General features: G+C 36.4%; 1 protein-coding gene across 1 annotated transcript; it reads right to left on the reverse strand.

Moving 5' to 3' along the window:
• Positions 1–10615: 10615 nt before the first annotated feature.
• LOC129244910 (gustatory and odorant receptor 21a-like) lies at positions 10616–15197 on the reverse strand. Its single transcript, XM_054882817.1, has 4 exons — positions 14371–15197; positions 14173–14318; positions 10804–11162; positions 10616–10729 (listed from the first exon to the last, which is right to left on the reverse strand). The coding sequence occupies exons 1-4, from the start codon at positions 15129–15131 to the stop codon at positions 10643–10645; spliced, it is 1353 nt and encodes a 450-aa protein (XP_054738792.1). The 5' UTR covers positions 15132–15197; the 3' UTR covers positions 10616–10642.
• Positions 15198–16754: the final 1557 nt, after the last annotated feature.

A 16754-nucleotide genomic window follows, 5' to 3' on the forward strand; every position in this document is an offset into this window, starting at 1 on the left:
TAAGTAGGTGGGTGGAATGGTTGAAGTACGACTCTGGCGCTCCTCCAGCCGTTTTGATTTCATTATGAAACCTCCAACAGGCAGACATCTCCAGTCAGCCAGAGCTGTTGATGTAATGGAGAAGGTTGATGGGATTTAGGTAGGCGCACTGCCCCAGGCTGTCGAAGAAAGGAGCATCCAGTGGCCTTAATCGTCTAGCTGCCAAATCCGAACATTTACAGAGAAAGGGTTCAAGAGTCTCTTTCACTGAAAGGTACCCACAGCTTTTGCAATGGGGGTTAAATCGTAAACTTAGCTTTTTCGCGTGTGTGTCGATCGTCCAATGGCCGGTATATACAGCTACGAGTTTGGAAATTTATTGGAGTACCCTAAACTGTCTTAGTTCTTCTTCTGTTGTATTGGGACCAAAGGGGTTTCGAAATAACACACGAAGAAATGGAGGCCCATCTTTTCAGCGCTTTTCTGAGAAATAAGTTGTACAATTCCCCTTTAACAACAGTCAGGGGGATGCCGATGATCAGGTAGCAGGTCTTTGAGCCTATTTCAGTCGGCCCCTTCCTCGTAAGCTCATCAGCAATTTGATTTCTTTCTATGTTCCTATGTCCTAGAACTCAGATCAGGGAAGTATTGCCTGCACACCCAAGATATTTGATCTTCTCTTTACAGGAATTGACTAATTTGGGTCTGAACCATGGCGTGGTCAGAGCCTTGATCACGGCTTGGCTATTGGCTAATATCTTCCTCGCTCACATGTTCGCTAAGCATTTGCATGCCTGGAGAATTGCTCTAAAAACACTGGCAGTATTCTACAATTTTAGAGAATTAGATAAATTGGCTGATTTAGAGAAAACCTCTACTCGGACTCCAGATTCCATCGTGGAATCGTCAGTGAAAACAGAGGTACCAGCTTCGGTACAGATTTTCTCCTCTATCCAATCCTGCTTACTTGGAAAGATTGCCTTGGCACGACGCTCAAACTCCAGTTTGCGAATGGAGAGATCTGTCGGAAGTGACGAGAAATACGATGCCAACTGCCCAAAAATGATGTTAACCGCCTTTAGCCTGATTGCATATTGAGCAGAGATGGAAATAACGTAAAAGTCAATGGGAAGTAAATGCCAAACGGCATTCAGGACAGCACTGGGGCAAGTGCTCGCTACGAAGTTAACCTATTCAATACCGCGATCTGAGCTTGGACCTCCCGTATGCCAGCATTCAGGAAAAATTGGAGGCATAAGGAAAAATCACGAAGAGCCACGTCAGAGTTCTAGGATGGAAGCGTCAACGTTGGTTTGCCATTTTTCCAAAACCTACTGCACAATGAATGAAGTTTCCGCCGGTGCGTTGTCGGGACGTAAAATTCAATTATTCGAGTTCGAGCCACACACGAAAATGTCCGTTCGGGATGTCAACGTAGAATTGTACAGCCACTGTCTGACCGTCAGGTGCGTATTTACGATGAATGAAGCTGCGGATATCGAAAGAAGATCAGCAGCCTTGCTTTCAGTTGAAATATGAAAAAACGGCTCATCATTTGCCATCCACTGCCGGCTTCGTTTAAGCGCTCCAGTGTCATTCTGAAATATTCACGCCTGATCATTTGTGACTAAAAGACTCATCCAAATTCTGATTGCAGGTTGACGAATTTTCGCAAATCGATTTTTGCTTATGAGTCACCAGTTTTCACGAAGCCACTAAAAAGTTGCTTTCAAAAAGCACGCATAAAATGAAAATCAAACGTGCCATCGATTTCCAATTTCGACTGAAACTTAAGGAAAGTCCTCTCTTTCTAATACGAATGACGTAATGGTGTCTGTTCTTTGAGTTATAACTAAATACTTGGCACTAAATTTCCACACCTTGCGTAATTTTACTATGGCATACTTCAGTTAAAACCGGTTAGTTCAAATACCGGTATGCGTGCATGTATATGTAGATTCTCAAAACAAATATTTTGAAGCTTACTATTTTTGTTTACTCAAAATTTTTACCCTTAATTAGAGAGAGAATCTAATTGTTCTGAGAACAGCTGTAAAAAATATCAATACTACCTCCAGCTCTTCCAATATTCGATTGATACAAAGAAAAACTTGATTGATTGATTTTCTCATCAAAAATAAATCTTAAGTTTCACCAGAACAAATAAGCAAGTGCGCTGCAAACTTCATGCACAATGTATGACTATCTCGACTTGAGTGGCGCCTCCGGATATGCTTCATTCATTGTGCTTTACTTGTGTGTTCGGATAATCACAACCCATTACACAAACAGTTCATTTATGTGCTTAACGAATGATCACAGACGGCAATAAATCACAAAATTTATCGAATGAATCAAAACAATTTTCTTTTAGCTCTAATTTTCACTATCATTTCTCCTCTCTAACTACTTTGTAGATGCCTGACAAACGCACATTGCACTTGTTTACAGTCGCGACTCTCACGCGCTCTCTCTATCTCTACTTTTGTTTCCCATTATAAGAAACTCACTGCTGTTACCTGTTTTCTCGATAACGGCACCAATTGCACTGACCGCGTTGACATGTTTTGGCCACATTTCATTTACCGGCTACATTTTTGGTTTTTCCACCACCAAACAACTGAGCGCTCAAATGCGCTCTCTTTTACTTTGCGCTGCCGACGCTTGACAGTACAGTCGACGCGAACAGCGCTGTTTATGTGTGTTTAGGTCGGTTGCTGGCGAAATGTTCGTTCGATTTATGGACAGTTTGGAAGTTGCACGACTTGTTTGATAGGTGTTGCTGAGCCAAGGAGAAAAAAATTAAATAAATGCGAAAAACTACTTAATATAATAGACAACAATGTGAAATATATTATTGAAATAAAATAAAATAAAATAAAATAAAATAAAATAAAATAAAATAAAATAAAATAAAATAAAATAAAATAAAATAAAATAAAACAAAATAAAATAAAATAAAATAAAATAAAATAAAATAAAATAAAATAAAATAAAATAAAATAAAATAAAATAAAATAAAATAAAATAAAATAAAATAAAATAAAATAAAATAAAATAAAATAAAATAAAATAAAATAAAATAAAATAAAATAAAATAAAATAAAATAAAATAAAATAAAATAAAATAAAATAAAATAAAATAAAATAAAATAAATTAAAATAAAATAAAATAAAATAAAATAAAATAAAATAAAATAAAATAAAATAAAATAAAATAAATTAAAATAAAATAAAATAAAATAAATTAAAATAAAATAAAATAAAATAAAATAAAATAAAATAAAATAAAATAAAATAAAATAAAATAAAATAAAATAAAATAAAATAAAATAAAATAAAATAAAATAAAATAAAATTAAAATAAAATATAAATATAAATATTAAAATTAAAATTAAATAAGAAATTAGAAAAAATGGAATAAAATAAAACTAACTTAAACGATGCGAAACCAAACATATAAAAAAATACGTAAAATTAAAAAAATATAAAGAAAATATTAAACAAACAAACAGAAAAATAAATAAAAATTAAGAAAATAAATACGAAATTACATTAAAGCAAAATAAAATACAAACTAAAAATCACATAACGGATGAAAACCAAAAAAAAAACAAACAAAGAACACACAACACACAATAATGAACACAATGATGTGCAAAAATAAATTAACTAAATAAAGTAAAAAAAAAACGAATGAAATTTTTTGAAATGAAATTAATCAAAAACTAAAAGGGAAATAAAAATAATATAAAACTTAATAAAAAACAAAGTAAATTGAAAGAAAATCAGACAAATGAATGAAATAAGCAAAATAGAACAAAAAAATATATATATATAAATAAAAATATAACATAATAATTATGAAAATACGTAGAAAAAAACAACAATTGATGAAATAAAAAAAGTTAAAAAAAAGCGAATGAAAAATACATGAAATAATGAAATGAAAATAAAATAAAATTAAAAAATTAAGCTAAAGTATTATAAAATACATGAAAAAATGATTATATACAAAAATAAATAAAAAGAGTGGAAAAATAAAAAACTAGTTAAAATCTTTTAAAATTCAATTTAATAAAAAAAATTAAATGAAATAAGAAATAATGTAAAAGCAATTGAATAGAAGCAAAACGAAAAGACATAAAATATTGTGTAATAAAAAAATAGGAAAAATAAAGCGAAAATGGTTATGCAAAATTAATGGAAAAATAAATATGAAAATTAAAAAAAAAAGTAAATACATATGTCCAAATGAAATTAATTAAAAACTAAAGTGAAATAAAAATAATATAAAATTAAATCAAATAAAAAAACCAATTAAAATTAAATAAAATAAAGTAAAACGAAATGAAATAAATAGAAAAAAAAAATTTAAAAAAAACTAAAAAAAAAATAAATATTATTTTATTAATAACAAAAAAATTAAATAAAAAACTCAAATAAATATAATAAGAAAACCAAATAAACACTGTAGATTGAAAGAAAACCAGATAAAATAAATGAAATAGGAAAAATAAAACAAAATTAAATATAAAATAAAAAAATACTAATAATGAAAATACAAAAAAAAAAAACAATAATCACAGAAATAAAATAAATAAAAACAGAACGAATAAAAAGGTGAAATAAAGAAAAATAAAAAAATAGAACATTATAATAATGAAATGAAATTAAAATAAAGTAAATAAATTTAACTAAAATAAAGTAGAATAAAAAACAAGGAAAAAACAATAATTAATTATATACAAAAATAAAAAATACTAATATAATTAATTACATTAAATTAATTAAATTATTTAAAGAAAAATAAGAATTAAATAAGAAAAATAAAATAAAATAAAAAACAAAGTAAAATTAATTAAAATAAAGTAAAACGAAATGAAATAAAATATAATAACGAAATATACATAAAATAGGGCAATCCGGCAAAAATAGTTATGTAAAATTAACTAAAATGAAAAATTAATAACCAATGAAAGAAAATCATATAAAATAAATGAAAGAAAGAAAATGAAATACAAAATTAAACAGAATAAAATACTAATAATGTAAATATAAAAATAATTAATGAAATAAAAAAAATTAGAAAAATAAAAACGAATAAAAAAGTGAAACGCTATAGATTGAAAGAGAATGAGACAAAATTGAACGTAATAAAAAAAAAAATATTGTGATGAAATAAAATTAGAGAATATGAAAAAATTTCATCAGAAAACAAAAATAAAATAAAATGTATTAAATTTTATTTTAATAAAAAGGTGAAATGAAATAACAAAGAGAAGAAAAACATTTGCCACCTTCCTATTTCCGCTACTACTTGCAAAAACACCAAGTACAATAAATATTTTCATATTATGTAACGTTATGTTATGTTATGTTATGTTATGTTAGGTAATAAAAAGGTGAAATGAAATAAAATAGAGAAGGGAGAGATTTACCACCTTCATATTTCCGCTACTGTCAGCAAAACAAAAAAAAACCAACCTAAATATTTTCATTTTATGTTGTGTTATGTTATGTTATGTTAGTTACGCTGATGCAAAGCTACGGTACATCTATAATAAAATTGAATGAATTATAAATTCGCTTCCTTATGTAGCGCAGCATAGCAAATTTAAAAAAAAATATAGACAATTTCTATTTGACAAATGGCCAAAAGCTTTGCATGTAAAAGTGGCTTCGAAGTGCCAGCAATCACTTTGCAAACGATTTCAAATCAATTTTCAAACGATTAAACGTCGTTTAACCACAACAAAAGCCACAGCGTAAGCAAAGTGCTCCCTACAATGCCATACCTACAGACGTTGGCAAATAAAAGCTAACAAAGTGCAATGACATGTGGAAATGGTAGTGTAAATATTCAATGGCAAACACAAAGGAGCAAATGTACGCAGGCACTTACAAGAGAATGCCTGTATAGGTAGCCATTGTACAAGAGTATATACATACACCCACAAACACACACATGCACACTTATGTGAACTCAGAGTGCATCAAGTACGTAAGCAAGTATGTATGTGTGGTAGTGCGTCCAGTGCAGGTGAATTCCCATTTTTCGGAGATTACATATGGAGTTGATTTTTGATTTACATCCATTAAGGGTCCCATTAAATTTTAGCAGCTCTCTCCACACTTCTTCCATAGCTTCTATGCAATTGTAATTGGCATTTAATGGGCTGCAGCCATTTAGCAGGCTCAGTTGGAATGTTTTTCTTTCCGGATGACAAAATGTGACAAGTGCTTGTATTAACAGTATTAGAAATAGCTACACACATACATACATATACATAAACAGGTACATATGTGTTCAGATACAGTGTGATGGCTGTTACTTCGATGGCCGAGTTCAATGGTACAGTACATCAAAGGGACGGAAAAAAGTTAAAATAACAAGTGGCATTCCACAGTGCTCGGTTCTCGGGCCATTGCTGTGGAATACGGGGTACAACGGTATTATCCGTGTCAGGTTTCCAGGTGCGTGAACTAAGGTAATTGGTTTTGCCGACGACATTGTCGTTGTGGTAGCGGTTAAAAATCTAAAAATCTAGGTGATATGCGCAACAACGCGATCCATGCGGTCCTAAGCGTGCAATCTTGGCTAGCACAAAATAATCTAGAATTAGCGCAACAAAAACCAAAGCAGCCCTTATATCCAGCCACAGAATAGATGACCACGGTGTTCTTTACGGAAGTCTATGCCATGCTGAACGTGCATACTGGCTAATTGAGAAAAAGTGGTGGGGTAGCAGTATTGGAATTTGTAATGACAGTCAAGCTCGAAGGTGAATGTAAGACCAAACTGAGCAGTGTTGCAAAACACAACAAAGTTAGTCTTATTTGGGTGCCTGGACATTGTAGTATTACAGGGAATTTGTTAGCTGATAAACTGGCGAATGAAGGCTCTGGAAGTATGCCACTAGGCTCTGACCCATATCTAGGTGTCAATTCTGCATCGATTCAACTATGGATTAACGACTTCATGAGGACAACCCATAGAGAACGTTGGTCTGGGTTGAATTCATGCGGAGTAGCCCAGTGATTTGTGGAAGAACCAAACAGGAAAATAGCGGCTTTTCTCCTAAAATTCATCAGAAAGGACATGAGAGTACTGATGGGTGTAATCACAGGGCCAGCTGCCATGGGGGTCATCGACAGCCCGATATGCCTATCCTATTTTGAGGATGACTACACTCCGGAGCATTTTTTCTGTAGCTCTGTAGCTGTCAGGCGTTTTCCAGAATCAGACTTAGGCGATATACTGAGTATGGATGAAGTTCATACTCTTCCCCTTCTGGATCTCTTAAGATTTATCAATGAATCCAAGAAATGTGTGGAAGAGTGCCCTCAAACTAATTTCTCCGTCTTACCACGCACATTTCATCTTTCCTATCTCTCTATTCTTTCTACTGAAATCTATACGGGTATAGTACAATGGTCCCCTGACTGAGTGCTTAGACTTATCCAAAACCCCACAAATCTAATCTAATCCATAATCTATATCCAGCCGAAAAAAGTCAGAAGAGGTCTCTTTTAGAGCCGAAAACTTTCCGCAACCAAATACTCGGGAGTAATGGAAGATAAATGGCTGCATTTAAAAGTACACTTCGAATCCGCTAACCAAAAAGCATCAATCACTATGACGGCGCTGTCGAGGCTGATGTCTAACGTACGAGGACCAAAACAAAATCGTCGTCAGTTTCTGGCTAATGTCGCGAAAAGCCAAACTTTGTATCATACTTTCGAGGTCTTACCTGCCGGCTGTGTGCACTACGCCCTAATAATATATATTTTTTACCAGCTAGACATATTTGCAATGCTGTTCCAATTGCAAGCGGACAGAGGCCTATAAGCTCGTCTACTCGTACGATGTTACGACAGATATGCATTGATGAGTGGCAAACAAGGTGGGATAACTCTGCAAAAGGGTGTTGAACTCAAAAAAAGCATTCCCAACCAAAGCTTTGGTTTACGAGGCTACATGAAGAAGGGGACATTAACCTGGCTCAGTTTTTGAGTGGACATGGATGCTTCAAAGCATATTTATACAGATGTAACCACGACAGCATTCCTTTCTGCGAATACTCCGATGGAAAAGCGCTCCGTTATGCCAAAGAAAAACTTCATAGAATCTTTGGAGAACCTCCTTCACCGGAAAAATTCGTGCATCATTCATCCTGCGCTCGGAGGAAGAGTGGAATGTGGCATGCGACTTAGTGGCCGAGATTATGAAAGAGATGAGGTGTCTGGAACGACTGCGACACAGTAGCGGGGGCTAACCGTCTTCCCTCGCCGCGAAGTAATACTTGACGATAGTCCTGCGGCGAGAGGTGATGGAAATGAACAGGCTCAGCGTGGTTTCAGAAAACCACTTAAGGGTAGCGCGCTACTACAACGCCTATGGAAAACAGAAGAACAAAACAAAAACTGTGTGATGGCTAATGAATTGAGTGCCTGTATTCTTCACGTTACGGAGAACTCGGGAAAAGCCTATGGAATGTTATAGCCTATCAATGGATTCCCATTACTTTACATGCTGCATATCTTAAGAATCCAATTGTATATCAAATCGTGTCTCAGAATACTACTATGGTTGCATGATCATAGCAGGGTTTTGCTCTGAAAAATCGCTAGTAAAGGAGATGAGTGAAACGAACCTTATGGTATCAGGGTTAAATACAGAAAGGCTCTTTCGTATCACCTCACGATGAAGCTATGCCAAAGCCGTTTGAACCTATCGCCGCCTTTTCTCCAAGAAAAAGTCTACAGAGCTCAAAGCTCAAGCTCTCGAACGCCCTTTCACGTCAACTCTGCGAGTGATAAGTTCATGCTCTCATACCCACAAATGATTTATATCAAGTTTTATTGTCGCCATGATGATTTGGCGTCAGTGACTGAATAATGAATCAGAGATTGGACAAGGCTTCCACTGCCTCTCAGTAACGTTCCGTCCCTTTTAGAACGCCCTGTATTTACCTTACGCTTCGCTTTTATCTTATCCAGCTGACCCTGTTGCTTTACTTTCAAACCATTTTTGCTAATTCCACCTTATTTCCTGCACACGTTTTAGCCACAGACTATAAAATACACACCCACATCCATGAAATGTTGTAACAATAAATGCCAAATCTGATACGTCCTCTCAAGTTTCCACTTGTGCCCTTCAAGTGAAAAAGTTCAAGCCTGAGCTATATACTGATGAGTTTTTAATTGATTTTCTTTCCAAAAATTGCCCAAAAATTTGATTGCAATAATTGTTTGCTATTTGAGTTGTGCCAGGGAATTTCAAGTTGTCTTCGTTTAAGCTGCAAACTCACTGGAGGGAGTGATAATTTACTATGGAAATGCAAAGGTGTCTGAAAGTTTGGAAATTGCAATAGTCTGCATTTTTGAGCACGAGGTTGACCTCTTCTGTTTCTTGTTTTGATATTATGTTTAGGTGAAAATTTATGTACGCCATTCTAAATTTTGAATGCGAGTACTTGAGAGATAATTAATGGATATGCTAAATCTAATTTTTCAAATTTATTTAATAGAAATATGGAATCGTTTGGGCAAAATTTTTGGCCACTAACCCAAGGAAGCATAACCAGTACTGTCACATAACCATTAGAAATTTTACCAACAAGTCTTCTACAGCTCGACAAGCTACGGTTTACAATTTTGTTAAGATGGGAATTCCAACTGATAAATTTAGCTCGTTAAGTGTGCCTCATGAGAAGGTATTAAATCAGGTGTAGCGAATTTATTCCGGTTGTATCACTACAGTGAAAAACTGAACTGCTCAGCATATATGCCAGTTTATGAAATACTAGTTAGAAAGCGACTGGTAGAGGACTAGTTTCAAAATAAGCAGTTAGTGGTTAAAGCATATATGCCAGTTTATGAACTGCTATTTAAAATAAGTCACACTAGTTCCAGAGGGACTAGTAGAGAACTAGTTAAAAAATGGCCAGTTAGAGGTTAAAGCTGCCTTTAACGTGTATTAGACTAATATAAATAAAATATCGAATTACAGCTCATCACTCGTAGAGTTGCGAAGGGGCAAAATGTAAAAGACTACCCTCGTATATGCATATTAATGCAGCCAACTATCTCCTTTTTTGGTGCATTATTAGGTGCAATTAGTCAACGATTCCATTTGAAGTAATCTGAGTATTTTGGGCATTGTTGTCAATTTTCTGCGAATTGGTTTATTTGTAAGTTTGAGTTATTATAAAAATTATATATTTGAGATGTATACAGTTTTGGAAATTTGGGTACAACGTTTTTTAAAGTGAATTATTCCCCGTTCGTTAATTTTTTTTTTAATTTTTTAGGGCAATAGAAACAAAATTTTTTTTTTTTCATAAATTTGTTTAAAATTGGTTTATTTGCTGACTTAAGTATATTTATTGGGTGGGGAATAAGTTCATAGCGTTTGTATATTTTTTAGCCTAGAAATACTTATGTATGTATGTGCATAGTACCTAGTCCTTGTTTTGCTCTCGAAAATCATATAGCATCCCTTTCAACTAAAGGAATTAAAAAAAGCAGCTGTCATTTATACTGTGCTGATGACAGGCTCTTGGACTATGTTAAATTTGTTCATTTTATATATTTAATATTTAGACCAGGATAAATTCGATAAAAACCCAATAAGTCAATGCAGCACAACTCCACTCAGCCCTCTCTCAAAGTGTAGTTCCGTTGCTCGGTAATTTTAAATTGAAGCAGCACTACCAAATAAGTGGCCATAAATGAAACATTCTGAAAGAAAAAAAAAAATATAGTAAAATACAATATAATAATTTCTACATAAAAATCTAAGCTCTCCAACTCACCGATGTTATCAACTCTCTATTAATATTCGCATAACCATCCAAATTCATAATTGGCGGATTCTTCGTTATAGCCATGAGAAACATTTCCACCTCCTTTTGTGTGGCGCTATCCACCACTGTGAGATCCACATTCAAGAGCTTCGTTTGAAAGTCCAAGCCCACACTTTGCGTGGCATAATGTGCCTCATTGCAGATGATGTAGAGCAGACTCATGCAGTAGAAAACGATGACGAAGAGGCCAACTTCCTTGTAGGTGGCGCCATGGTCCATGATCTCGCTGAGTGAACCATAAGTGGCAATGATAGTCGTGAAGAAGACAACTAAGCAATACATGCCGTACATGTTGGAGTAGGCGCGGCCTGATGAAGAAGAGAGAGGTAGAAAAATATAGTATGAAGGAAGACGGAACGAATATTGGGATAAATTAAGGTGTTGAACTAAAAGGTAAAATATTGGAAGGGTCATATTACAGCGATTGATGAAGATAAAGAAATGCAGTGAAGTCAGCGCAGATGCAGTGAGTTTCTGGAGTTGTTGTAAGAAAATAGAAGCTGGAATGATCAATAGTAATTAAATGAAGGCTCGCGTCACAATCTTAGAAGAGTCATGTAGAACTTATGAGTGTAAGAAAAATCCTAAACGAAAATTCAAAGGCTGCATATTGTATTATAGGACCCACAAAGTCAAGTGGTTTGGGTACATTTTTATTATAGGGACAACTAACAGAAATAGCCAATTATGGGTTCAAAATTCCAGGGTGCCGAAGTAATGTAAAGTATAATCAGAAAGCTAAAACAAGTCGCTGAATACCTCTGACAAAAAACCACAAAAAGTTGGAGTTAGTACTCAAGTTTAGGAAATATATGACTTGAGGGTTGATCCAGGATCATATTCAGATTAAAAGGATGCACCCGTCAAACAGCTTCCGAGCTCCATCCTCAAATGAAAAAAGCATTCGTAAGCTTCAAAAGGAAATAAAATTGCTCCGAGGTATTCTGGACTATAAATATTGTTATCAGAGGAACGGCAAAGAGTCGTGAAAAAAGCAATCAATACTCTTGGCAGAGGTGGAAGATGACATCTGCTTTCTCTCCCACAAACTCACTGACATGCAAGCGAAAGCGAACAGACTAGTCACGCTGGCAGACACTGTCGGATTGGAGATCAACATCGCCAAGGCTATGATAGTCAGCTACAATAAAGGAAGACCTATAAAGGTTGACGGGTGGAGTTTGTCGAAAGCTTCTGCTACCGTTACGACAGACGGTGAAGCAGATGATGATGTCAACTGCAGGAAACAAAGCAAAGGCGGCGTTCGGGCGAATGCATACAGTATGGGCGAGTTCGCAAATCTTCAGGCGCACTAAGCCGTGAATATTTAGCTCATATGTGAAGTCTGTATTGTTGTACGGAAGTGAGACATGACTGATCTAAAATACCATCACAGGGCTAAAATTTCGCCAACAAAAGCCTCCGCACCATCTGTAGAATATTCTGGCCGAACACCATCAGCAACGACGAACTGTGGAGATCAACAAATGAAACGCAGAAAGTGGCGATGGATAGGTCACACACTTAGAAAACCACCAGATAGCATCACGAGAATGGCATTGGACTGGAATCCGCAAGGGAGCTGAGGTCACTGTCGGCCAAACTTCACTTGGAGAAGGTCGATGTTGCGCGAGCTAGCACATGCTAACATCATATAGGAAGGCGCATAAACAACTTCCCAGAACCGCGTACGATGGAAGAGGTCCTTTTCGAGGCCATATGCTCCCAAGTGGAGTGAACAAGGATATAAGAAAAAGGTGGAAGATAACCACGTATCTAAAAGACTGATACTGACTCACCCCGGATTCATTGATCCACTTACTGGTTAACGCAGGCAGAGCTTTGAAAGAGGATCACGTCAGGAGCCATCTTCCCTACTACTCCGATGAGATCGAGGACAAAAAAACCGACAACTACTGGCCCGGACAGTTTTTAGACATACACCTAACGACATTCATCGGGAGACACTTACCACCTTCTTCGAATGCCGTAATCGGAGTCCAACCACCACCCACAGCAGGTAAAGAGCTTCAGCTACTCCGAGAGACCCGCGTAACCTTGGAACAATTGCATTGCGGATACTGTAGCAGGCTAAACTTCAACCCATCCAGAATTGACCCCGACATATCAAACATACACACGTCCTACATGTGCAGGCACCCCGCACGATACTAACCAACTTTTCACATGCCCCATCAAACACACTCATCTAACACCCCTCACCCTTTGGACCTAACCTGTTGAAACAGCAAGTTTTCTGGGCCTACCGTTAGATGAGCTAGACGAAGACGACCGGTAATCTACATTGCACTAACAGGGTTTAGTAAGCTGCTACAACAACAACAACTGTAGTTTTGTTCTTAAGCTAAGATTCGTGCAATTCTATTGGCAGTAAAACTGGGCAAACATAGCTGATCTTTCTTCTTCTAAACACAGTTTCTTTGAAGCCGTTAGCTTGCTATAAAATCACTCAAATAGACTTAAGAATTACAAATATCCAGCCAAGCGTAAATTGGGCGCCGATAGATAGTGTTTTTTTTGGGCCATGATAAATTAGGCAAATACGCGAGGAAATGGTCTGAAAGCATTCACTGTAGCTAGCACTCGACGAATAAATACAAACGTATATGGTATCTTAGGGGAATAAAGGCAGATGACTGGAAGGTCCGGAGCTCCTTATATGATTTTGAATATTTATATGCCGTTCAAATTTCTCAGTAACTATTTATTCGATAGAGCGTCAAGAGCATAAAGAGAGACCAGATCTAACACCCATGTTAACACCAAAGGAACTATTTTTAAGACTCGCCCATTTCTTCCAACCCAAGCACATGGAAAAACTCAAATTACCATGAGCATTTTTAACAGAGTATGGACGGCAGCCAGAATTCGGAATGGTAAAGCTGATTATAAAGAGATTTAGATCCAATCACTGATGCATTAAATGTTCAAAATGAGCCTTTTTCAAATTCGAAGTTTCAAGAAGGATAACTGCAAAACATGAAGTCAAAGGCCGAATAGTTCTTGAGATCCCCAGGCATCCCAAAATTGTACGAAAGAAATCAACTTATCTTTTGTTATTATGAGGGCTGCTCCTTAGAAAAATAGTTCATTCCTTCGGAGTGATTCAAAGGCAGACCCGAGTCAAAGGCCGAATAGTGCTTGCGATTCCCAGGCATACCAACTTGTACGAAAGACAAGTTGATTCGCACTTCTGAGGGCTGCTCCTTAGAAAAATACTTCTTTCCTTCGGAGTGATTCAAAGGCAGACCCGAGATTTTAACCAAAGTTTTGCTGTTTCTACATGTTCATTTTTACCTAGCTGTTGCATCATGTGACTCAGGTCCACCCAAAGATGTCGGTACTCGGTGAGCTTCTTCGCCGGTTTATCGCTCATCAGAGTCATCTCAAGTGAAGCGGAAAGAGCGCGACTTGCGGTGCCAAAAGCGGTGCAGTTGATATACCTGTGAAAATGAAGTTTCATACATTTTCCAGCCGCCTAGCACAATAACTTACCATAAACTGCAAAATCCATTCAACATCGCTATGATCGGATAGTAAGCAAAGGTGTACCACAGCTTGAAGTCGGGTTGTAAGTAGTACTGAGACAAATTAATCGCAATACTCACGCCCCACGAAAAGAAACACAAAGCCCAGGTGAGCGGATATAAGTTAGGAAAAACTATTGGCGAGCCGGTCACTTTTAAAAACTTCAACTGGTAATTTGTCCACATATTCTTGAAGATCGCCACCTGGGGACCATGGCGCCAACTCGCCACCGGCAATAGAAAATTCGTGAATAGCAAACTGATAAAAATCACATTGTAGATGGCCTCGTCGAAGCGCCGATCTGAGTCATTCAAAAATGTGTTCACACGCTCGCGCAAAACCATAACAACCACGGTCGTTTGCACGGAGAATACAAATATAGCCCAAAATACCTGTTTGGAGGTCCACGAATAGCCGGTGCGTGGCATTTGCGGCTTCTGCGGATTGCGGTGAATCGGCATAACACCCATTATCTGAAAGAGCACTAGCAAACTTTTGGTGGTGTGATAGAAGGAGTCGTGTTTGTCCAGCAATATCGGATCGTCGATGTCCTCGAATTTGCGCACAAACAGATCGGTGCTGATCGTGTTGTGCTCTGCGAGTATTTCCAATTTTTCGCGATAGAGTAACTCATCCTCGAGGAATTCACGTTGATTGGGATTGAGTACGGGTGTGATTCGCATTGGCGGTGATTCGCATTTGCGTGTCGCTATTGCCCAGTAGGCCATTACGATGGTAGTAGCTGGGATGGAGTGGAGGAGAAGCGCGCGAGAGACAATCACTAAAACGGAAACGAAGGTTCAGCGGATTTTTTTTTAGTTTTTGTTCAAAAGCCTTTCTCGTGGTAGTTAAACTTTTCTGTGGCTTGAAAATTCTCTGCAGCGCTTTTTATACTAGCAGCAAATATTCCAGTCTCTTCTACCTTTTATTTAATTTTTTTTCAATTTCGAAAAGTTGTTTCGAAATTCTGTAGTGTTATTGCATTAGATAACTTAATTATTCACATATGCAAATAAAAGTTCTTTTTGTTTACTTTCTTGCTAACAAAAGTTTTCAAGTTTGAATTTAGTTTTGCTTTCGAATTAGTAGTAGGAGAACAGGACGGCGAAGTGGTGGGAAGTGTGTTCAGTAACGTATTCAACATGCATCAGTGTTTAGGAAGCAATTATTTGCTGAAATTTTGAAATCATACTGCAAAAAACAGTAAGAATGGATAATAAGAAAATTAAAAATTAAATAATAAAAGTTGTTTTTTAATGTTCTTAACTTCCATTCTTCAGAGTCTCATTTTAGAGACAAACTCAATTGGCGAAGAATTCGCCATAATCCCAATGCTCAGTTTGTTGCAAGGCATCTTATGGATATATACTACTTTTAATACTGAAACTACTCACATAATTCAAAACGTAGCCAAACTCAGTGGAAAAAAGAACAACACATTTTGGGGGGTTAGATGGCGCTTGGAACAAATTATTTCGAAAAAACGTATTTCAGATCGGTTTCAGTTCGAATTAAGAATATATTATTTTCGTGGAAAAAATTGCGCCTTCTAAAAAACTGGGGTTAATATATTACTAAAACTTGTATTTATGGTTCGTTTGCCTTAATGGCTATTCAAAATTTGATTAATTCACCCTCAAAAGGGCTTACCACTACCGTAAATGGGAAGCCAAGACATCACCGAACGAAAGAGGCAATTATTAAAGCGCCTAATGTTATGTAAAGCGCCGTTGTCGAATGGATTGGTGCGTGACTACCATTTGGGAGTGCGTAGCTTTGAAACCCCCGAAATATAAAAAGTTTTTTCTAATTGCGGTCGCTCCTCAACAGGCAATAGCAAACCTCCGAGTGCATTTCTGTCATAAAAAAGCTCCTCATAAAAACCATCTGTTGTTCAGAGGCGGCGTCAAATGGTAGGTCACTTTATTTTTTGGAACAACATCAAGACGCGCACCACAAATAGGAGGAGGAGAAGCTTAGCTCGGCTAACCTCTGAAAAAAGGTGTAAGCGCCAGTTATAGATGTTTATACCCTGTGATATGAAAGTACCGTGAATATTTAAATAAAACGAAACAGAGTTAAATTTCAGGCAAATTTATTTTATCTTCTTCAAAATATGACCCGTCGGAAGCAACCCACTTGTGCCACCGTTTAAACCAGTCCTTCATGCACCCCTGGTAGGCCGACGAGGGGATGGCCTTCAGCTCCTTCGTCGCATGCTCTTTGATTTCCTCTATCGACTGAAATCTCCTTCCACGAAGTGGTAATTTCAACTTGGGAAACAAAAGGAAGTCGCACGGGGCCATATCGGAGCTTGCACGATGGTGTCTACTTGGTGTTTGGTCAAATAA

The sequence above is a fragment of the Anastrepha obliqua genome, chromosome 4 (assembly GCF_027943255.1).
Source record: "Anastrepha obliqua isolate idAnaObli1 chromosome 4, idAnaObli1_1.0, whole genome shotgun sequence".
NCBI classification, from domain to species: domain Eukaryota; kingdom Metazoa; phylum Arthropoda; class Insecta; order Diptera; family Tephritidae; genus Anastrepha; species Anastrepha obliqua.